This window comes from Plectropomus leopardus, chromosome 18, assembly GCF_026936395.1.
Source record: "Plectropomus leopardus strain MGB_pleo_1.0 chromosome 18, ASM2693639v1, whole genome shotgun sequence".
Lineage (NCBI taxonomy): Eukaryota > Metazoa > Chordata > Actinopteri > Perciformes > Serranidae > Plectropomus > Plectropomus leopardus.
Window position 1 is genome coordinate 19,197,133 of NC_142193.1, and position 22,617 is coordinate 19,219,749.

Below are 22,617 nucleotides of genomic sequence, written 5' to 3' on the forward strand. Positions count from 1 at the left end.
AAACATAGTAATTGCGCAAATCCAAAAATTGTGTAAAACAGGTGCTGGACAAGAAGAAATAGCAGTCAACAACATAAAAAAGTCTACATACTATACCTCCTTTATGTGCAATTCAATTGAAAAGGCGACGTCTTTAAATGCAAAACCTAGTTCACATGACATATCCACAAGTGACAGTCAAGTTGTGTTACAGGTAAATAAAAAAATGAATAATGAAGTCCCCTTAAATACGTATACACGATATCCACAAATGTGTTTTAATGGTTTTAAACAGTACATGTTGAGCAGAAAACACATGTACCAAAATAATACACACCAAATAGTTTTACTCATGTATGTAGAGATGTACATGTGTGTTAAAAAATTCTTTACAGGAAAACACCTCTCAGTACATAAGAAATAACATCAGGCCAGTGGCCGTCATACGTTTCATATGGCTAAATCTATTACAGTCACCTTTATATTAAATATAAAAGACAATAGGATATCCCTAATCAAGTCTTCTAAGGATTTTAACAATAACTACCAATTTACATAGAGGCGAGGAATAACACACTGAGGAAATCAGGGGTCCACCAAATACAGAAAATAATAAACAATGCTCAATTGATGGATAGACATTTCCTGGATGTGTAAATCACAGCAAGTAGCTCAGTTACCAATCCACCTCAATATCAGTCTGTATCACAAATGATGATCAACATCAACATCTGGTCAAAAACACTAAACAATAAATAAAAGGTTAAAATAAAAAAGAATGAAAATAATAATATCAAATCAAATAAGGTGGAAGTGCACAGTGGAGCCAGCTGCTGGTTTATCAGAGCCACAATTTACTCCCTGACAGCACTGCAATTTCATCTGCCACAAAGTTGCACTGTAAAGATGAGAGATTGTCCAGGAAGAGGCGTGCAAACATGTGCACACACTTGAACTCATGTAACCCCCCCTGCTGCAAACAAACAGAGATAACATGCTGTGCACCTTTGCAAGCCCCCGCGGTCGATTTATCTTGCTCTTCTCTGACTGTCAGGAATCTGCCATGTGAAGTGATTCCCTGAAACAAGCTGTCTGACCGCAAGATGCGATCAATCTAACACACAGCAGCATTAACCTCTGAAAGAGATGGCTATGGATTCCTGTCTGTAAGTATGAGCCACATTCCTCTGCTTTAGTCTGGCCTAAAGGGGAGTCATATCTGAAATCAAGCCAGCAACACATTTATTTTGATGGAAGTCAAAGCCTAACATGAAGTGATGGAGAGGGCAGGCTGCAGCTGATCTCCTGTCACCTCCCGTAGCTATCAGCTGGCCATCGTTTCCTTCACTTTTGAGAGTTTTATTTTTTAGTTTTGACCCACTTTATATCCTGTTTTGCCATCTCTTACCCAGTTTTGTGTTCGTGTGCGGCATCTTGTTTGTAATTGTCTTTTCTAGACGTGTTTTTTTTTTCAACATCGGGTCATTACTCTTTCATCAATGATCAAATGCTCTCCACTCTCTCTGCCTTTCACCCTTTTCTCTCTAGTAATGTGTTGCTGTGCATATTATCAGGCTTGAAACACTTCATTATCTTTAATAAGCTGTTACAGTGTTGGGGAATAGAGGCTGAATGGTCCAGTGATTTCTGTTTAGGTGGATTTGGCTCTGTCCCCGTCTTATGCACTTTTAATATTACTCAGCAGGCACCATTGCTTTTGCAGCAGATATAGGATTTGCATTAATCGTGACTCTAAATATATTAATAAACACAGTATGACTCACATACTTGAGTAGTTTTGTGTGTTTTAGCACGAAAAGGACGTGACTGTCTTCTTGACTCAAATATGGCTTGTACAGCAGAATTGTTACAAATCTCTACCCAGATTCATTAGGAATACAAGCCATGGTTTGACACTGTCTTTGCTGCCTTGCATACATCATTTTAAGATTTTGTTAAAGGAGCAGTGTGTGGGATTTAGTGGCATCTAGCAGGCTGTAAGGATTGCAGATTTCAACCAACTGAAACTTCTACCGTGTGTCACGTGTTCATTGTTATTTATTTTAAGCCAAACAGTGATGTTTTTTTTCTAAACCAATCACACATTTTTTTGCCTGAAAAGTAAATCTAAACACAGAAGTGCTTTCCCAGCCTTGTATGGTTTTTTTTTATGAATAGTATATGCATGTTGCGAGCATAAATTGTCACACCATCCTTAAATATCCACAGCTGACGCAGGAGGGTACCTAGCTTGTCTTAATTTGATTTGTGGGTCCACTGACAATGCAGCGGTATCTGACGAGATGGGATGAGAACTTATTGCAGTAGGTTTTTCCTTCACTGCCCATCATGGAGGGACTGCAAACTTAAGTGGCTGATCCGAAAATGCAAATGTACCTATAAAGAGCCAGTGTTTGGTTTGTCCGTTTTGGGCTGTAGAAACGTGATGGTGCAAGATGGAAGACTTTGTGGATGAGGTCCCGCTCCCTATGTAGACTCAAAAGGTTCATTTTAACAAAAACATGATGATTCTTTTTTCAGGTGATTATAAGCTTAAGAAAACTTCAGATTTTATATTCCATTTCTGCCAATATATTCCCTCCCAAATCCTACACACTGGACCATTAAATGTGGAACTTTGAGAAAACGCCATTTTGAGGGAAAGAGAAAGAGAGAAAAGAGAAAGCAAGAGGGAGGGATAAAAGCAACCCTGTTGACCCATGAGCAGAAGCAGAAGTCACTGTATGTCCTGGTGGGAGGCAGGGAGGGATTTGATTAGCAAACTAATGAAATCAGTCAACGCAGTGTGTGTGCATTGTGTGTGTCTGTGTCTGAGGATCTGTCTTTGACACACAGTCGCACTCGCACATTCTCGTCTTCAGAGGCAGTCAAAAGCTCCCCACGGTCTCCTGCTGCCGCTTCTTGCTGCTGTGTCATTCTGCATCACTGGTGCGGGGAATTAGTTCTTTGTTACTGCTGTTTACCGCCTTCATTTCCCATCCCTGAATCCTCATCCACCTGGCTATCGACCCAGCTACAGCAAAGCTGTCCATCCACACCTCCGCTCACTCTGTGTATATGTGTTAGACTGGGTGTGTAGGTGGTTGGAGGGGGTGTTTTTTTGTGCAAGTGTCTCGTAATTGCGCTTGTGTTTACATCCGTCTCTTTGTGTGCATGTTTTCTTATTTCTTTTTGTCTGCTTCTTGAGCTGCGTATTTAACTATTCTGTATGTGTGTGTGTGCATATGTAGCACTGCGAGTGAGACTGTTGTGTCATATGTGTGGTCTTTGTGTGAGTGTGTCAGAGAGTGCAGCCCCAGGGTGGCTCAGCAGAGGCGAGGCAGTGGCAGGCCTGTCTGAAGTACTTAGGGCAGACAATGCTCAGAGCCACAAGCTGTGGCTTCACTGACAGTTGAATTATGTGGCTAAGCACACGGTCACAGGTACTTACCTATGCTGCTGACATACACACACACACACACACACACACACACACACAAATACAAACACTCATAGATACCTGTTACTGTGGTTATGGCTTGCCACCATACGGTGCTGCAGACAGATGGGGAGTTGAGTCACTAACACTAGGTTGGACTAAACAGACATGTTTTAGGGTGCCAAGCACTAAAGGTGTGTCGAATGTTTGTTGATCTCGCTGGCTATCTGAAGGAAAAAGTTGGCAACAAAAAACCAGAGGGCCATATGTCTGCAAAGGTGATTAAAGTTTGCTCTGTAGGAGCATCCTGTCAACTCAGTGGTCTGTCAAAAAGAAAGAAGAAATCTTTCAGAGAGTGCAAAATACAGCAGGACTGTTCATTTCACTGCATCATACAGTATGTTTTTAAGTAGGTAAAACAATTTGTATTCATGGGTGTATTATTGAATGGGGGCAATTTTTGAGAATACTTTTGAAAAGGAAATGAAAATGTGTCATACACTGAAGAGGAAAATCAAAAATAAGATGATTAACATATCTAAAACTGACTTATGGAAACTAGTGTATATGAGTTTTTGTTTGACTTTATATGATATACATTTACTGTGCTTGTTTCTTTCATTTTGTACATCTTTTTATTTCTTTTTATCATCTTTAATTTCGGAAGAGTGTATAATAATCATCATAATCCATGATTTGGACACCTTTTGAAGTTTTTCAAGCAAAAAAAATAACAGAAACTACTAAACTACTAAACTAGTTTACTAGAGTTTTTTTCTCTTAAGGTAAACATTTAGACATTTTTTTGCAAGGTAGAAGTATGCGTTTCTGAGGAAAATGTGTTATGGTAGCTAATACTCTGCTTTTAAAGATTCTTTAATTTTAGAAATCCAAAAGTAACACTTAACAAACTAAAAGTCTAAAAAAGTAACTGCTGTACAGTGAGACTTCAGCCATACCCTTCCAGTCTGCACAAACTGGATTTAGTTTGCCACTGCTTCAAAAGTAATCCCTTATTATTTCATTATTTTTTTCTGATGTGTATTTGAGTTAGAAAAAGACAAAGGTTAAACAGTTAAAATGACATTTATTCACATTGCCATGTTTTTTCATCATTTTGGACAAAGTGGTCAGTTTTGTAGGCTTAATCTTCGGCTAAAAGTCCCATTAAAACACACACACTTGCACACGCTCATACCTTGTAGGACTGATGGAAATGATAACATGTTGATAGAAGTGGGAGGCAGCAGGTGTTTAAATATTTGTCCCTGGCCTGTTATGTCTAAAACTGTTACTGTCTCACAGTCATGAGGACCTCACATGTGCACCTGTGGGGTACATACAAGAAAGAGTGCTTATTTCATTACAGAAAACATAGTTTAAAATTATATATGGCAGGATTTTAGCACTTCTGTACAGAAATTCTTCCTCAGGCTATGGAGTTGAGAAACAGGGGTGGTGGGAGGGTGCAAAGAAATGACAGTGGGGAAAAAGGATCTTTGCAAAAAAGTGTTAGCTGTTTGTGTCATGTGATGTGCAAATGCATCCCTCATCATTTTTATCCACATGTTTATGGAAACCAGAATGACTCATGTGTGACCTTGGCTTTTTCAACTGGGAGATATTGATATTCTCTTCTTCTGTCTTTCTGGATTCTACTTTCATGTGAGAACCTGCTAATGTAATCCACTGAGGGAATTCATCCTGCCGGGTACTGAGCCTCTGCTGAATCCTTAAACAACCACCACACAGGGATGACTAAAGCCAACTCAGGCTTGTTCCAGTTTCATCTGAGAGTCTGAGCTGATCTGCCAGTGACATCCTCCTCTATTGCTCTCTCTCCATTTCTGTTTCTCCAGGCCTGAAGACCTACCTGATCTCTGGCAGAAAGGCAGAGGCTCACTCCCTCTGTAGCTGCTCTCAGTTAGTGCTGGCGGGGCCTGAGCAAACGGATCCTCGGTGCCCAACTTCCCGGGTGCACACACCTGATGGAGCTCCGTCAGCCTGCACCCTGCCTCCAGAGAGTGCAAAGGTGAGCACACGCTACTCCTGAGAAAACAATATCAGCAATGTTGTTGAGGATCTGGGATCATATTTCATTGCACATCAATATTGCCTGAGGTGGAACACTGAGCTGAATGTTCTGCTACAGCCGCTTCGATGCTCGTATTTTTCGCTCTCTGTGTACTTTTGTTTATGTGGGTGTATCAGAAGCTTTAATAAATATTTTTATTTTTATCGTGCAAGGAGCTCATTTTGTCTTGAGTGAAGGAAATCGGGAAAGAAACGAAACTCTAACCTTGCACCGTGCATGCAGAGAGTATAGGAGGAGGATGATGGGAGGCAGGAGAATCAGTGGGGGTTCTTGGTATGGTAATGAGCTCAAGCAGGGAGATGGGAGGCCCTCCTCAATTCTTTCTGCCTTCCACTGAGCGCTCCACCATTTTAAGCTTTCATCTCCTTGCGTGGCTCTCACACAAATACAGATATGGCTCACGCTGAAGGATCACACTCTGAGAAATCTGCAAAAAGGCTTAAAGTGAAAGGATTTAAAGAGCGACTGTGGTTTGCATGTTTAATGTGTGTGTGCTATCGCTGTTTGTTTACATTTTATACGATGTGTGTTTTGGCCCCTTAACGCTTCACGGTGTTTTGCACATGTCCCTTTCATGGTCATTCATTGCACAGCACACAGCATAACTGTCACACAGATCTCTTTCTCATACACACACACACTCATACTTTCTATTCTGTTTGAAGAGGATGAGTGGGATGGAAGTAAAGACCTTGAGCCTGTGTAGACCATACGCCTCTTGTTTACTCTCCATCTCCTTCTCTGTTTCTCAGTGACTGCTGCCACTCTTGTTAGTTTTTTGCACACTGAAATACATCATATTAAGCCAACAAAAAAGTGATAGTAAGTCTTTTTGCTGCCGCATCACCGCTGCATGTTTTTGATGTCATCTCTCTTGTCATTTTGTCATCCCCAAAGAGTTTTGATCTCGATCTCTGCCATCCTTTCATGTTTTTCTCTGCTCACATCCTTGATCTGTATCTCTCAATGTATTCATTCTCTTTCCTCTTTCCTGCCCCAATATGCTGCATCTCTCTCCATATGCCACCCCCCCCCCGTCCAACCTCTACCTCCCTGCAGTCTCCTTGCATATCCTGCAGTGTGGGCCTGATACCAGGGGAGGATCAGGTTCAGGAGGAAGGAGCGGTGCACAATGGCTGTCATGACGACCGCAAGACCAACAGCAGCAAGGTTAGCCTGTTGTTGTTACCAGAAGCAAACAGATAAGACTTAAAACAGTCTGATAAATCTCTTTCTCAGTTGGAACAGCTTGGAACTATTACTTTGTATGTCCAGTTTTTATTGTGCCTCGAAAGCTGTGGCCGGAGGCATTCTGTTTTACTTCCATTTGTACACCCGTCCGTCCATCCATCCCATTCTCATGAACATGACATCTCAGGGGAACACCTTGAGACAATTTCCTCAGATTTGCCACGAACATCCACTTGAACTCAATGATAAGCTGATTAGAATTTCAAAGGTCAAGGGTCACTGTGACCTGGCATCCGTCTCATTGTCATGTCGGCACAACCGTTACACGAATTCAGTTTTGAACTGATTAGAATTTGGTGGTGGAAGGTCAAAGGTCATGTTCACTGTGACCTCACAAAATATTATTTGGCCATAACTAAAGAATTCATACAATAATCATGAAAACATTTCACACAAAAATTGAATAAGATGTAATGATGACATTTTACATCCAAAATGTCAAAGGTCAACTTCAGTGTGACATAATATTCTGCAAAAACACTTATTTGGTCATTACTCAATGTCATAACTCAGTAACAGAAGGGAAGACATTTGGTCAGACACTGAATTGATCACACTAATAGAGCTTCTGTGCTGCAGGGAGATGTGTGTGTGTGTGTGTGTGTGTGTGTGTGTGTGTGTGTGTGTGTGTGTGTGTGTGTGTGTGTGTGTGTGTGTGTGTGTGTGTGTGTGTGTGTGTGTGTCTGTGTCTGTGTCTGTGTCTGTGTTTGTGTCTGTGTCTGTATGTGTGTGTGAGAAGCATCCATGTTTTCACAGACATGGATATAAACACTAAATCCAATATGGCTGGTAAGCAGTGGCATACAACCATCAGGAGGTAAATCTAGTTCATTAAAATACTGGGACATTGTAATCCAACTCATATACATATATTCAGGCCCAGAAGCAAAAAGAATGACTTAAAAATAGTTCAAAGAATTAGAACTCCATGAGTCCCAGAAAAAGTGTGCCACAGACTCATGCACTTAAGTTGGTGTGACTGTAACACACTCTTTAGCTTTATATTTCATATTGGGACTCAATATGAATCATTATTGACCTGTTTCCACAGCATAGATTCATTATTGCAGCTTCTTTTATCATAATTCAGAGCTGCGATCAGCCCAAAAAAAACGCAGCAAAACGTTTATTTAAATGGAAACTGCGGTGCGTTGAACACCCTGTTGTGTAATGCAAGCACAGTGCCTTTAAATACAGCGGGCTATCATTCAGTTAATTTACATTCAAAAGGGCTTTATTGGAGTGGGAAACATGTTTACATTGCCAAAGCAAATGGGGAATTAAAAGAAAAATTGAATGTGTAATAAGTAAAGCTCCTAGTACATCTCGGTCACATTGAAAACATAGCAAAACATTGCAAACTGTTTTCAGATCTAACATACATCGTGTCTTCTTTCCATCTTAGGACTCTTCAAATCTAAAGTGTTCCCCAGCGGTTTCTTCAGGGCGCAGCCCTAAGGCTCTGAATGGCTTGCTCAGTCCTCAGCTGGAAGCTCTGAAAAACAGCCAGACATCACTGTGTGAGATGCTGCAGGAGAAGGAGAAGAAGACGTGGAGTGGAGGAGTCATGGGCATGGACCACTCGGCACTCATCCCCCTGCGCTCCAAGAACTTCAGGGAGAGGAGTGACGCTCACTTTGTGGATGTCATTAAAGAGGACAGGTTGGGACAATTTAAGGATAAACATATCAGTAATATTTAAACATAATGTAAAGTTGTCAATGTCAATATCTAGTTCATTTCAAATATTTCAGACAATTTTAGCAGAGTTGATTGTGACATTTACAATTTCAACTGAACATATTCATAACGACTTTCCTCTGTGCCTGTGGCAGCCTTATGAAGGACTATTTCTACAGACCTCCCATAAATAAGCTGAGCCTCACCTTCCTGGAGAGGAGCCTCGAGTCTGCTTACCGGATAAGCTACCAGGAGGAGGTGTGTGTGTGTGTGTGTGTGTGTGTGTGTGTGTGTGTGAGTTGTTTTGTGCCTGCTTATTTAAAGAGTACATATGTGTGTGTATGTTTATTTTTTTTACATTATCCATAAGTGTTATCAGGTTACCATAGTTGTCTTTAGCCTGTGAGGTTCGCAGCTGTCAGAGAAAACCCGTGTGTTTTTGCAATCCCAGTCATCCCACGTCTGCTGTCTCCACCTGTGAGCTTCTTCCTGTGTTTGTGTGTGTGTTTCTTCCTGTTTGTGTTTCTCTGCGAGTCTGGGTCTTGTCTTGACAGCCTGTTAGCTGCTGCGTTATTATGACCAGACCGGTCAAGACTGCGGCAAAGAGAAATCACTGCAGGACCTTAAAAGTAGTTTTGTATTAGTTTGTGATGTCCTCTGCTGGTGTAACCTCAGAAGTGCAGCTCCACTCTTGTGGCTGCAACTGTTGCTACAGTGTGTAGTTTAGAGTCAGAGTCACTGACGTGGGAATTGGGGTAGATTTCAGCAGAGACTTACTTAAGTAATTTAATTATTGTTGATTGCTGGATGATTAATTTTTCTAAGTCATGCTCAGTGGTGAGACTGTTGTGATCATGCATTTGTGCAGCTGCTCCTTGGTTAGATTTCACTGACTGCTTTTCATTACTCTCATTACAGTATTACTTACTCATGTGTATTAATATTCTTTTGTTTGTATTAAGTGTTTTATTTCTGCCGTGGATTTGTCTATTTTTTCTCCCCTCTCTCTTTCCCTCCCAGGTGGAAACCCAAGCAGTGGTGCAAACTTTTGCCAGTCCAACGTTCAGTTCCTTCCTGGACATGCTGCTGTGCTGTTCTGTATTTCTGGCTCTCTCACTGGCCTGTTTCCTTCGACCGCTCGTCACCCAGCAGAGTTTGTCCACACCAGCGCTCATTCTGACAGCTGTAGCCGCCCTGTTGGAGGCACTGGCTCTGCTGTTTGCTATACGGTGAGATACCAAATATAGAGCATGGATCTTGAACTGAAGGCCCATGGGCTAGAGGCAGTGTGCGAGACAATGTCAAAAAACCTTCCCCCGATATATTTAGGATGTATCAGGATGTACGTGGCCCTGATAATAATGTTTTCTTTTTTCTATTTTAATTAGTTAGTATTTTAATGTAACCGCCTGTAATCCACCCCGTCTTACCATAAAACAGTTTTGTCTTATTTTAGGGGGGGACATGGGGGCATTTTTTCTGTGATTGGGTGGCGAGCATCTCTGTTCTGGGAACTGCTTAGAGCCCTCTTTATTCTCAGCACATCTATGAAAGATACACATTTGAATGCACAAAGTAAGAGACAAATATTTGTCTCCCAAAGTCCCACTTCATCCCCAAAATGAACAGGTCTTGTTTACTGACCTTCTGCTTTGTGCTCATGTACTAAGAAGCTTACAGGCCAAGTTGTAGAGATTAATGTCCGATTGGAATCAGGTTTGGGTAAAATGGGACACTCAAGTATCAGATAAACATGTCATTAAAATTATTTCTGCATCATAATAATCTCTATATCAATCACAGCTTCCTGTTTTTCTTCTGCAGTATGGCTTTCTACCTGGACAGTGTGCTGAACTGCACGCGGGTGCTGATGAGAGCGGTGTCAGGCTGGGTAGCGCGTCACTTTATAGGAGCAGTCCTGGTGTCCCTGCCCTCTGTGGCTGTCTTCTCCCATGTTTCCTGTGACATGCATCTCTCCATCCAGGTGGATTTGAATTTTTCTTTGGTTTATTTTTAGATTTATAAATGAATCACAAGGGTGTTAAAAGCTTTGACTTAATTGCTGTCTTCATAGCAGATTTATTCTCTCTGATTCCAATTGTATACTTAGGAATGAAGTTAATGAAGCACTTTTGCTCTAGGGCTACCATGTTTGTAAAATTTTCATATCTTGTGGAATTGTTTTTAGCATATGTCTTTTAGTTGCACAACTTGTGAATATTGCTTGTAGTCAGTGAAATTTATGTGATAATCTTATTGCCTCTTTTGACTAATGACTCTGTGCCCCATATTTTCCCCAGTTCACCATGTTCATCTGCTGTGCTGTCATCATAGCTATCATTCAGTACTGTAACTTCTGCCAACTCAGCTACTGGATGCGCTCAATTCTTGCAGCATTAGTGGGCCTAGCAATGCTTACCTTGCTCTTCAGCTCCCCCTGCAGGTATGACATGGTAAAGGGACAGTGACAGAAAATAACTGCTTTGAAACGTGACATAATTGAATTGTGGGTTAAATTATAGTGTAGAGATTGTGTGGCAACTGACTTAAAATTCAAGAAAAAAAAACACAAATATGTACACTGCCATTCAAAAGTTTGGAATTGCTTACCACATAAACTTGTTTCGGTAAAGTCAGATACCCGAGTTGACTACTGTATACTTTTGACTTGCCGTTCATGTTATTACGTTATAGAAAGTCTTCTTTACAAAGATGTTATTTTGAATAAAGGGTTTGCAAAAAAGTAATGTTTTGTACACACAGATGATTACTAAATGGGCCAATCTGGCACAGGACTGTGGGCCCAAAGTGTTAGGGGCCCCTGGGCCTTCACCAGCAATATCACTCAAATTAAAATGTATCAACCAGGAATAGACTCAAATGACCACAAAGAGACACAAAAGGACCATAAAGAGATGACAAGGAAGTGCAAAGAGACAAAATAACTACAAAACTGATCAAAACAGCCACAAAAAAAGACTACAGAGGGTTACAAAATGAACTAAAGAACCCACAAAATTGCCTCAGTAACACATATAATTATCTTAAAAAGACAAAAAAAGACCTTTACAGAGACAAAACGTCTACAAAGAGACACAAAACAGCCATAAAAAAACAAAATTACCTCAGTTAGACATATAATTAACTCAAAGGGACAAAAATTATCTCAGTGAGACAATACTTCTTCCGTAAGACACAAAACACCACAAGGAGACACGTAATTATCTCAAAGAGACAAAAAATTACCTCAGTGTGACAAAATGAAAATAAATAATGACATAAAATGACCACAAAGATGCACATAAGTGCCAAAAGAAGAACACCTACAAAGAAATGCAAAAACACCACACAGTCTGTGTGTCTTGCACCAGTGTTGGAGTGATTGTGGGGCCCTTTGCATAGATATGCACTCAGGGACCTCATAATCTGCTCTTGTTTGTACATGATGAACAAAACACTGTACGATGGTTCAACCAGACAGACAATTGAAAGGGCAGAAATGGACAAAGATACCTCTGAGAAACTGTTCAGTAAGAATAGAAGAAATCACTCGTCAAAGAAACTAGAAGCTTAACAGTTTCCTTTTTCAGTGTCAAGTGCACGATAAAGCCTCTTACAAGATGTAATTAACAGGTGTGTTGCTTAAGCACCGCTATTTTTCACACTTACACAACACAATAGAAATGGAAGGCCAAATGAGGGTAAGCATTATTGTAATTGGATCAGGGAATATCAGATGAACTTACTACGGACTGAGAAACCACAGTTTAAACCCTTTCAGTTGGACCACTTAGTAGACTGTAGAGGGCCTGAAAATAAACAGCATTCCAAAATAATTAGAGCCCCATTGCACTGTTGTAGTTACATAATGACCATGGGTCACTGACGCTATTCTGGAAAACACATTTAATATTTAAGGGTATTTAGGGGGAACATTTTTACAGCGTTCTCCCCTGTCATGCAACACTGAGGGGACATCAACTAAATGACCCTTTAATTTCTCTTATGGGGCCAAAACTATTTCAAAAAAACATTTTGCATTTGGTGTCTGAATTACAGTGTCTGTATCTCTGTTAAAGTAGCCATTATTGAAGGACAGGGGAAAAACATATAACAATATAACAGGTGATTACAAACTTTAAAATGGCAGTTTTTGTTGGATAGTGCTGGATAGTTACATGCATTTGATTTATTAACCAGTGTTATTTGTGGGGGTTTTTTCTTCCAGTGTTGCCAAAAGTCTGTTTTTCTGGTAAGTGCAATGATTATTGTTGGCATTGTGAGTCAACCAGTTTACTTATTTTTTGTTGGCAGTTTCTGCAGTTGTGCTTCTGTAGTTGTGGTGATAACTTCCAGCTGTAGAGGCCTTCTGTTTCAGTATTCTCCTGCTTGTCTTTCTCTCTCTCTCCATCAGGTCAGATGGCCAAAACAATAACAGCGACAGCAATAGCTCCATCATCATATCTGACAGCCCAGCAGACCCAGACCCACAGGACCTGCTGGGCCCTGAGGCCTGCGTGGCCTTTTTCCTGGTCCTACTCCTGATCCTGTTCCTTAACCGTGAATTTGAGGTCAGTCACCGCCTGCATTACCATGGCAACGTGGAGGCAGATCAACACCGCATCAAGATCCAGAACATGAGGGACCAGGCTGACTGGCTGCTCCGCAACATCATCCCCATTCATGTGGCCGAGCAGCTGAAGGTCACCCAGAGCTACTCCAAGAACCACGACAATGTGGGCGTGATATTTGCCAGCATCGTTAACTTCAGTGAGTTTTACGAGGAGAGCTATGAGGGAGGCAAGGAGTGCTACCGTGTCCTCAACGAGCTCATTGGAGACTTTGACGAGCTGTTACGGAAGCCTGCTTTCTCCAATATGGAAAAGATCAAGACCATTGGTGCCACATACATGGCGGCAGCGGGACTCAACGCACAGCAGTGTGCAGACGCGTCACATCCTCATGCACACCTCCGCGCTCTTTTTGAATTCGCCCTCGAAATGATGCGAGTCGTGGACGACTTCAACAAGAACATGCTGGGCTTTGGATTCAAGCTTCGCATTGGATTCAATCACGGGCCTCTAACAGCAGGGGTGATTGGCACCACTAAGCTTCTCTATGATATCTGGGGTGACACAGTCAACATCGCCAGTCGCATGGATACTACGGGTGTGGAGTGTCGCGTCCAGGTCAGCGAGGAGAGCTATTGTGTTCTCAGTGGCATGGATTATGAGTTTGATTATCGTGGCACAGTTAACGTCAAAGGTAAAGGTCAGATGAAGACCTTCCTTTACCCGAAGAGCAGTGACAGTGGCCCTGTGCCCCAGTACCAGCTCTCAGTCTCGCCAGAGATCCGGGCACAGGTGGATGGTAGCATCGGGCGCTCGCCCACTGATGAAATCGCCAGCATGGTGCCCACTACCAGCATAACTACAAGCAGCACCAATACTATGGTACCCAGTGCCAGCGTTGGTTCCGCTACTACCACAGGGCTTAGCCATGGGAAAGAGGCGGACAGCCGTGAAAGACGTCCCTCTACAGGTACCTCTCATGCCAGGCGATCTGTGTCTCACAGTGGCATGACATCAATACCTGTTACCAACCTAGAAGGACGTCCTTCTTCTGCAAATAACAAACAGCTCATCTCATCCTCCGTCCAGCAAAATACACCCCAAAATTCTACAACAGTGTCCCAGAAAGACATCAAGAAGGACAAATGCGATGATGATTGTGAGAGTAATGTTGGCGAGTTCACCAGACTTTAAGAATTTGCAACAACAGCGCTTTTATCCAAACTCCTCAACCCTTTAAGCTCTTGTTCCTGCCAGTTGGCATTTGTAGAATCGCTGTACATTTGGTCCTAGAATCAGAGAGAAAGACCCACAGGCCTCTTCTCTGCATCAGCAGAGCAGCAGGTTGTTTTGAGTGTGATCTGATTGGCTGATATTATCAGTGGAGGAACCACAAAGTAGGCAGGAACGCTCAGAGGAAATGGGAAGATGCTGAGGGCTGACTCTGAGCCTCCTCTTGTCTGCTACAGATCCCATCGTCTCCCATTAAATTGCTTGATTATCTTTACACCTTTAATCTAAATAATTTCTTTCATATGTCTTTTAAGTGCCTTTAGAGTAGAATAATGTGTAGACTAAGCCTTTTTGAGTAAGGGAGGAATAACATAAAGGGAAAACTGTAAATAAGCAAACTTTTTGAGAAAAAAATGCTTTGCTTTTGTTACAACTTTACTTTGTGAACTATGCTTTGCTATGATATTTTGCCTTTTATCAAAGAAGAGCTCACCTTACATATGGAAAGTGCTACAGTGAGAAGAGAATCAAAATGTGTGTCAAGTGATGGATTTGAGACGTCACTCCCAGATATGTATATTAGTAAAATCTGCACTAGAGGGCTGCAGAGCCTTTAATGAAAACACCTCATGAAAGCCACAGCAGAGACTAATCAATACAGGCTAAGGGCAGACAGGGCCAAGCTGTTGAATGAGTGTACTTGCATGCATACAATGTGTGTGTGTGTGTGTGTGTGTGTGTGTGTGTGTGTGTGTGTGTGTGTGTGTGTGTGTGTGTGTGTGTGTGTGTGTGTGTATGTGTGTGCAGTAACTCATGCTGGGTTTAATGAGAAGAGGTGCCTATGAGTTATTCATCTGACTTGGTGAAACTGCAGGGTGATGACAAACAGTTTAGGAACGCAGACGAGAAAAGGAAAACTCTTGGTTGCTGATGTGGCAGCTGTTTCTCTGGCCTCGGTTAAGATCTCTAAGTACTGAGGTACGACCGTCTCAGCTACATCTAATCACCCCTCTTGCAGTAACAGCATCATAGACGAGGTAAACCGTTACTCGTGTTCGTGCCCTCCCCTGATCCAGGCTCGTATTTGAACCCACGCTGTGTTAAGTGTTGATGAGTATTTCAGCGGATCTGATGAGGCACTGCTGTACCTGTAGTGTCTCGACAGTAGAGCGATTAGAGAAAAAACTGCCTATAGGTTTTGCTATGGATTACACTGTGTGTTAGTTGATAGTGCTTTTGAGACATGGATAATCAAAGTGGGATGTCACAAATCAGAATTGTGTTTTAATGTATTTATTGTTGCACAAAACTTGAACTGTTCACGTGAGGCTCCCCTCTCTAATTTCTATGATTTGAAAGACGTTACTAGGTGGAAACAGCTGGGTGCATTCACTGCTTTATACTTTCAATGGCATGAAACTTAATGTAATAACACTGTAAATGCAAAAAGGCAGTGCAACAAATGTATTCCGTATTAATCCCTAGGTGTTTTTTACTCTTTCTTTTTGACTCCATTGATTTCACGCTATTACGTCAGATCACTAAGGAAATCAAACTGATTAGACTGTACATCTCTGTTGCTGTAACATTTTCTTTCTGTCGCTGTTTCTTAGCAAAAAAAGGATTGTGTGCTCAGAGGCAAAAAAAACACCTTTTTACCATGGAATGCACTACAGTGTCTTCAGTTTAAAGGTCCAGTGTGTAGAATTTTGGGGGATATATTGACAGATATGAAATATATAGTAAATATGTCTTTTTTTTATCGCCGTTACTTTAGAATGAGCTGTTTATATATACATGGAGAGAGTTGGTCCTCATCCACAGAGATAACCATGTTGTATCGCCATGTTTCTACAGTAGACCAGAACTGACAAACCAAACACTGACTCTGCAGGGCCGCTCGTGTTGTTGTGTGGCCACCATAGTCAGCAGATTTTGAATGTGGGACTTCTTTATTCAGTGTTTTTAGGGGTTCAAATCAGTTTTTTTTTTTTTAAAATTAAATATTTTTTTTAGTTTTGTGAGGAAGAGACCAATGCTGATAATTCAGCCCCTGGTAAATCCTCCTAAATCTCTGGATCTTTAGTTATTGGAGAAATACAAGCACATATTAGCAGGTATACAGGCAAGCGGCCTGTATGCGTCAAGCTGAAGAGTGCCAGAGATTTATAGCGTGAAACTGCTAAACGCTTTTACCTGTTTAAATCACAGGGTTAGTTTGGTCTTGAGAGAAAAGGGGAAAACACCTCTGTGGAAAAATGTAGCTCCCAGTAAAAACAAATCCCAGTAAAGAGAAAAAAGAAGGTGCTGGGTTAGTGGTCTGTCTGCAATAAGATGACCAGCACAGGAAAAACACTGTTTTGTAACACGACACTTATTTATTCAGTGTTTTTACAGGTTTAAATAAACTGGTCCGTTTGTTTTGGAGAGGAAGCGACCTCTGCAGATAATTTGGCTCCGGGTTAAAGCCTCTTAAACAATGAACACTAAAGGAATGCTAACTGGAAGTTGATGCTTGAGAAGTTTTCACATATGGCAATCTATAATCCTCTCTGCTAGATGCCACTAAATCCTACACACTGCTCCTTTAAACAACAACACCTTAACCTCATGTTTTAAATGACCATTTCATAACCACTACGTTTAATTAATAAAGCAGACCAGATCAATATTGCAGAAAAACAAATGACCAATTTGCCTTCTTTTATCATCAAATGATGTATTCCGACTGCCACATCTCAATCACACTAATAGTTAAAAAAATGCGTTTGCTTTTTCTACATGTGAAGATAGCTTGTGCCTTTTAACTTCGAACTTGATTGTCCTCATCTTTTTTTTATACTGCCTGCTCTGAGTTTAAGACACTGAATATTTCTCCAAAGCCGACGCATCAGCAGGAGTTTTTTGTTTTAACCATTTATTGCTTAAATTGCACTCACATTTGAGGTTTTCTAAAGATATGACATTTGAGCAGTGCCTTTTCTTAACAATTCATTGTGAACATACCAAACATATTAAACATTAATTAGCATTATTACCATTTTTGAATTATTATTTTTTGTTTGGCCTTTCATTGTGTACTGTATCCATGCTCGGCTGGAGTTGATTTAAATGCAATAATAATTGGTCTGAAAGGGAAAATAACTTTTATGCTCATGAGCACACAACCCTTATACCAACGCAAAATTTGTTTTTGTTATACTACAATAAAGGGACGCTTAGAATAATTATTGCTGGTATCCATAGTTAAGTGCTTAATAGAGGTGATTAGTGTCAGGTTGAGTGTATAAGCGTATACTTTTTTTTTTCTTCTTAGTAATTTTGATAAGCTCTTTTGAATTATGTGTTTTTTATGGACTCTGAACATTTTTTTCCGTATTAGTATCATATTTTGGACAAATAGGAACAATAAGATAGGAGTGTAAACTCATAGTTGTTATTGCCACTTTTTTGTATTTCCCACCGTTTTATTTAACTACAAACAGCTTAAATGTTGATATGATTTATCGAGATGTAAGTGACATTCTGAGCCAGCAGAATGGCACACTGTGAGAATTTTTATGCCAAAGAGTGTTATTACGATCTCTTGGAGTTTCTCCTCTCTTCTCCCTATTTTGCAGATTGTGTTGTGCACATTCAAGAAAGGTCATTTATATAGTAATCACTGTTTAAACACATTTGCACAGGACGCTCACTTTTTATGTACAGTATACCTTTATATTGTATAGTACCTGAGCATTTTCTATTATTTATATAAGCGCATGTACTAGAGTATTAAATAGTCTAAAGAACTGGGTAATTTTAACAATGTTGGAATAATACTACTGTGTTCTGTTTGCCTGCATGTGTGTTAAAAAAATGTATGAGTGTTTGTAAAACTGTGTGTGTGTTTTGGGAGGGATGCTCTAACCTTATCATCTCAAAAAGTATGACGTTAGGATAGTAAGTTTTCAGTCATTGCAGATGTTCTTTTTTTCTTTCTTTCTTTCTTTTTAAAAAAAAAAAATCCAAACTGGCCAAATAAAATGGGCGAGACACCGCTACATGTGCGCAGGTAGGAAATATTTCAATAGCCTGCTACAGCCAAGTTTTAATAAATTGTTGCTTTCTTTGGAAATGTTTTGTATATAGCACGCTAATAGGATTGCAAGTGAAGGTTAAAACTGAATAAAGTCAGCTGCTGGGAATGTTGTCTGGTTGAATTTATAGACTGTACACTACATCTGTGTTTACCTGTGGTGGATGTAACTAAATACATGTTCTTAAGTTGTTCTCTTCTGACGTGGCCAACAATTTTGAGGTACTTGTATTTTACGTGACTGTTTCTCTTTTATGCTGCTTTACCTTGTGTGTATTTTTACATTGTACAACACCATGGCTTTACAGTGTTACTTTTGCATATTGTGTTTTTAAACACAAAAACAAACTTAAACAAATAAGCTCCAACTCAAACCAGCCACAACGTTAATTAAATGCTGCTCACATGTTAATAAGTTAATAGAATAAAGTTAGTTGTGAAAATCCAACGAGTACAAAAAAGCAGGGACAGTCAACCCACATAATTAGTACTTTTAATTTAAATAACTTAAGTAGACCTATGTTTTGCTCATATAATGCTATCACCATTATGTCCTTACATTATCATAATACTATCAGGTGTTAGCTCGGTCTCATGACTTAGACTTGAGTCACAGATTTGATGACTTAAGACTCAACAAATTTTTAAAAAAAAAGACTTGCAACTCAACTTGGACTTTAAATACATTTTTACTTCATTTGGACTCCATCCTTTTGAGTCAAAAATACTTGATAGCTTCCCCTAAGCTCAAGGATTAAAAAGTATGTTACTGAAAAAGTGTGCTACGTATTAAATTATTTTCCTTCATTTTGTGAATCAATTCAACACTTTTAATTCCAAGCAAGACATTTAAGATTTACAGATCCACTGTATTTGAGCCGATCTGAAAGCATCCAATCAGGTTGCAGGAGAGAAACATGAAGAGCTAAAGTTATGTTACTGAGCTCCAGTTGGAAAAAGTAAACCAAGGAGAATTTCTTTAAGTACAAAAACACATTGATCATCTAAAAATGTATAGTATGCGAAACCTGCAGGTTGGAATTAAAGATGGAGATGCAAGAACTTCCAATAGAATTTTTTAAAAGCATTTATGATTTTTATATATTTAAAATATTGTTACTCTGTTGTTAAATAGCATTACATTTGTACAGATAAATTAAAAACTACAAAAGAACAATGCGTTTAATGTTAAAAAAATAACACTATTCGATGTTAAAACAATAGTTAAAAAAGAGATGAAACTATAGAAGAATAAGCAAAAATAATTTTAAATATTTAAAATGATATAATGATAGGGGGACATTAAATTTAAAAAAAAGTTTAGTTAAAAGGTTGAAAATAAAAAGGCTTTTTAAAATTCTTCTTCTTATTATTATTATGATTAATAGTAGTAGTAGTAGTAATACTACTACTACTACTAATAATAATAATAATAAATAATACATTTTGGTTATTTTTGCATTAAACTTTTAATGGTGTATTTTTACAATGCAAACAAAAATTTTAACTACTCAGTTAAATGTATAGCAGAGACTTTTACAAGCCGATCATATGGTTTGTGTGAAAATGTTAAATTTGTAAAATAACTGCTGTTATTATAAAATAACCACTGTTTGCCTGTTCTAAAATAATAGCTGTTAATAAATTCTGTGATTACAAAACAATAGCTGTCAGATAATTGTGGAGTAAATACTATGGAGGATATGTGAAAAAATAGTTGCATAAAATGGTAATAATCATGTACAAGTACCTGAAAACTGTACCTAAATACAGCTCTTAAATATTATATTATTTCCACCACAAGTGGTAAAATAATATAATTACAATAAATATACTGTTGGGATTTAAGTATTTCTATTAATCGACAACAACTGCTGTGTTTGTAAAGATGATAGCATGTAGAGCAGTGAATGTCTATTTTTTGTGTTATTCCACCCCTAGAGGCAACTTCACGTACGTCCACATGACGCACGGTGGGACACAGGTTTACGTCAGGGCGTCATAGCGCGACACCTCCTCCTCCTCCCCCCACAGTCTAGCTGGGAAGAAAAAAAAACTTTTTTTTTTTTGTATCGGAGGAATCAACAGCCGCCATCTTGACGCGGCTCATAAACGGGATTTCGGGGGTAGCATTAATTTTAAAAACCGACTGGAGCTACTCAGACCGGACTCAAACGGCTTTTATCGTACATAAAACCGAAGGGTTAGTCCTTCCGATGAGACTTGATGCAAACATGTGAGGATTACACGGGTTTTTACCGTCTCGAAAGCCCACTGTATATTTGATTTCCCTTTTAGAGAGCGCCGCTTCTCGCCGTATCTCCGTCCCGAGACGTTGTATTTATCGGGAGACAGCGACGACAAAAATATTCCGCCTCATAGAAAATATTTTTTGAATTTAGCTCTTTTTATTTAAGCCCGAGATAGATTTTATGGCTGCTCGTTTCGACTGCGAAAAAGATGATTCTGTACAGACGTGAAACCGACGATCTGCGGAGAAAGGGATTTGCTTACGCCTTGTGTAATATTTTATGATTGATTTTTATTTATTTTTCTCGAACTGAAATAATTTTTGGACGTAATTATTGAGGATAATTATGTGGGTGTTGGGTGTTGGATTATCATGGGGTGATCTTCGGCGGCGAAGCGTGGCGCTGTTGCCTTTCTTTTGAAGCCGTTTTCTCCAGGCAGCATTTCGCCAGTCTGCCAGTCAAGAAAAAAAAAAAAAAAAAACAGTTAAATTTCTCCTTTACGGACAACGCTCGGAAAAGTTACCAGTTATTACGAGCCAGAGGCTGATAAAGTTGGACTGATCCTTCGGTTATTTTTTTCCTGCATCATCATCTATTCATAAAATTTGCCGACCAGGATGGCTGACAATCTGCTGGATGTCGGACCCCCCACTGCAAAGCGACCCAAGCTGAATTCACCTCTCTCCGTATCAGATGGCCCAGGTAAGGATGGCTTCACAAATGCACCTGACAAGGATGATGTGCTAACTTTAGATATATTCATATTTATTAAACATGCACATTGCAAAATCTAGCTGCTTTTTGAGTGCATCCACCTTTAGGAAAAAAAAAAAAGCTACCGTGAAGTAAACCCATCCGCCACTAAAGCTGTGCTGTGCAAATATCACAGAAAAAAACTGCTCATCGGTTCCAGTTTGATTAAAGCTACAGCTGATTGAAACTGCCATGAATAAGTGTATAAAAAGTGCAAACTCACTGTCTCTTAATGACACAAGATTTACTCCACATAGAGTGATTGCTAACTAACTTTCTCAGTTGTAGAGAGTGAAAAGTGGAAAAAAACAACAAAAAAAACAGTACACATCATTACATCTGAACGTCTTGAACCCCTGACTCTCCTTGGAAATAGTGTTGTGAAAGTGCACATTTTGAAGTTGATTAGGGCTGTGTGCTATTAGTCGATTATTTGCTTTGATTAGTATTTTAGTTGGCGTTCAAAATAATAGTTGGTTTACCTTATTAAAATTGTTATTATTTTATGCAGCTGTGTTCACCTAATGAAAATTCTGTTGTAATAATCAGACAAATTGCAAGAACATTGCTTGCAACAAATGGTAATATTTTTTATTAATTGGGTTGTTATGTGTGTAGGATAATATGCAATGCTCATAATGCAGGGTGCCAAGTGTTTCAAATTTCAGTGGCTTTTAAAATATGATTTGCAAAGTTTTAACTTTTATTCTGGGTGTTTTCTTACTTTAACTCTAACTTTAAACATCTGATTAAGCATCAGTAAAATTAGTCACCAGGTTGAATCAGATTTGGATGTCTAATATGAATATTTGACAAGTCAGGTTATTTATCACTTGTTTTTTTCATATGTTTTAAATTTTGAACAGGGCTCAGAGGTATAATATAATGAAACAAGCTAACTGCACAAACAACAGATTAGAAATGTGCAACAGAATTTTTTATTTTATAATTGTTTGTATAATATAAAAGTGCTTATCCATTATAACATCTGACTTACAGGTAAGTAAAATGTTGAGCAGGGAGGTCTTTTTTTTTCTTTGATGCTTTTTGGCCTGATGTTGTCTCAAGTGGTCACCTGTTTTAGCCAGACATGACAAAAAAATATTGTGATCCCCTCTCGATCCCAGTAAAAATTCCCTTTTTTGCTTCCTACCAACCAGCGCAGAGGGACATGCTGGCCCTGTATGCCTGGAGTTCAGTCTTAGAGTCCTCCTCTCCGGCAGCGCAGATACAGCACATGCACTTGAAGTGTTGTCTGACTGAAAGATAATCTCACCACTGGGTCA

General features: G+C 39.6%; 2 protein-coding genes across 10 annotated transcripts in view; both read left to right on the forward strand.

Moving 5' to 3' along the window:
• The window catches only part of adcy9b (adenylate cyclase 9b), a 40,658-nt gene extending 22,223 nt beyond the window's left edge, over positions 1-18,435 (forward strand). Inside the window, exons 2-10 of one of the 2 annotated variants that reach the window (XM_042504913.2) lie at positions 5,278-5,450; positions 6,573-6,683; positions 8,170-8,426; positions 8,600-8,702; positions 9,465-9,673; positions 10,269-10,428; positions 10,745-10,887; positions 12,673-12,696; positions 12,859-18,435. In XM_042504913.2, coding sequence (XP_042360847.2) covers positions 5,278-5,450; positions 6,573-6,683; positions 8,170-8,426; positions 8,600-8,702; positions 9,465-9,673; positions 10,269-10,428; positions 10,745-10,887; positions 12,673-12,696; positions 12,859-14,209 — 2,531 coding nt within the window. In that variant the 3' untranslated portion in view covers positions 14,210-18,435. The remainder of the gene's footprint in view (positions 1-5,277; positions 5,451-6,572; positions 6,684-8,169; positions 8,427-8,599; positions 8,703-9,464; positions 9,674-10,268; positions 10,429-10,744; positions 10,888-12,672; positions 12,697-12,858) is intronic. The other variant, XM_042504914.2, reaches the window with a different exon arrangement.
• Positions 18,436-20,382: 1,947 nt separating this feature from the next.
• The window catches only part of crebbpb (CREB binding lysine acetyltransferase b), a 47,244-nt gene continuing 45,009 nt past the window's right edge, over positions 20,383-22,617 (forward strand). For all 8 annotated transcript variants that reach the window (XM_042505213.2, XM_042505217.2, XM_042505215.2 and 5 more), the window contains exon 1: positions 20,383-21,280. In XM_042505213.2, the coding sequence (XP_042361147.1) occupies positions 21,196-21,280 (85 nt within the window). In that variant the 5' untranslated portion in view covers positions 20,383-21,195. The remainder of the gene's footprint in view (positions 21,281-22,617) is intronic.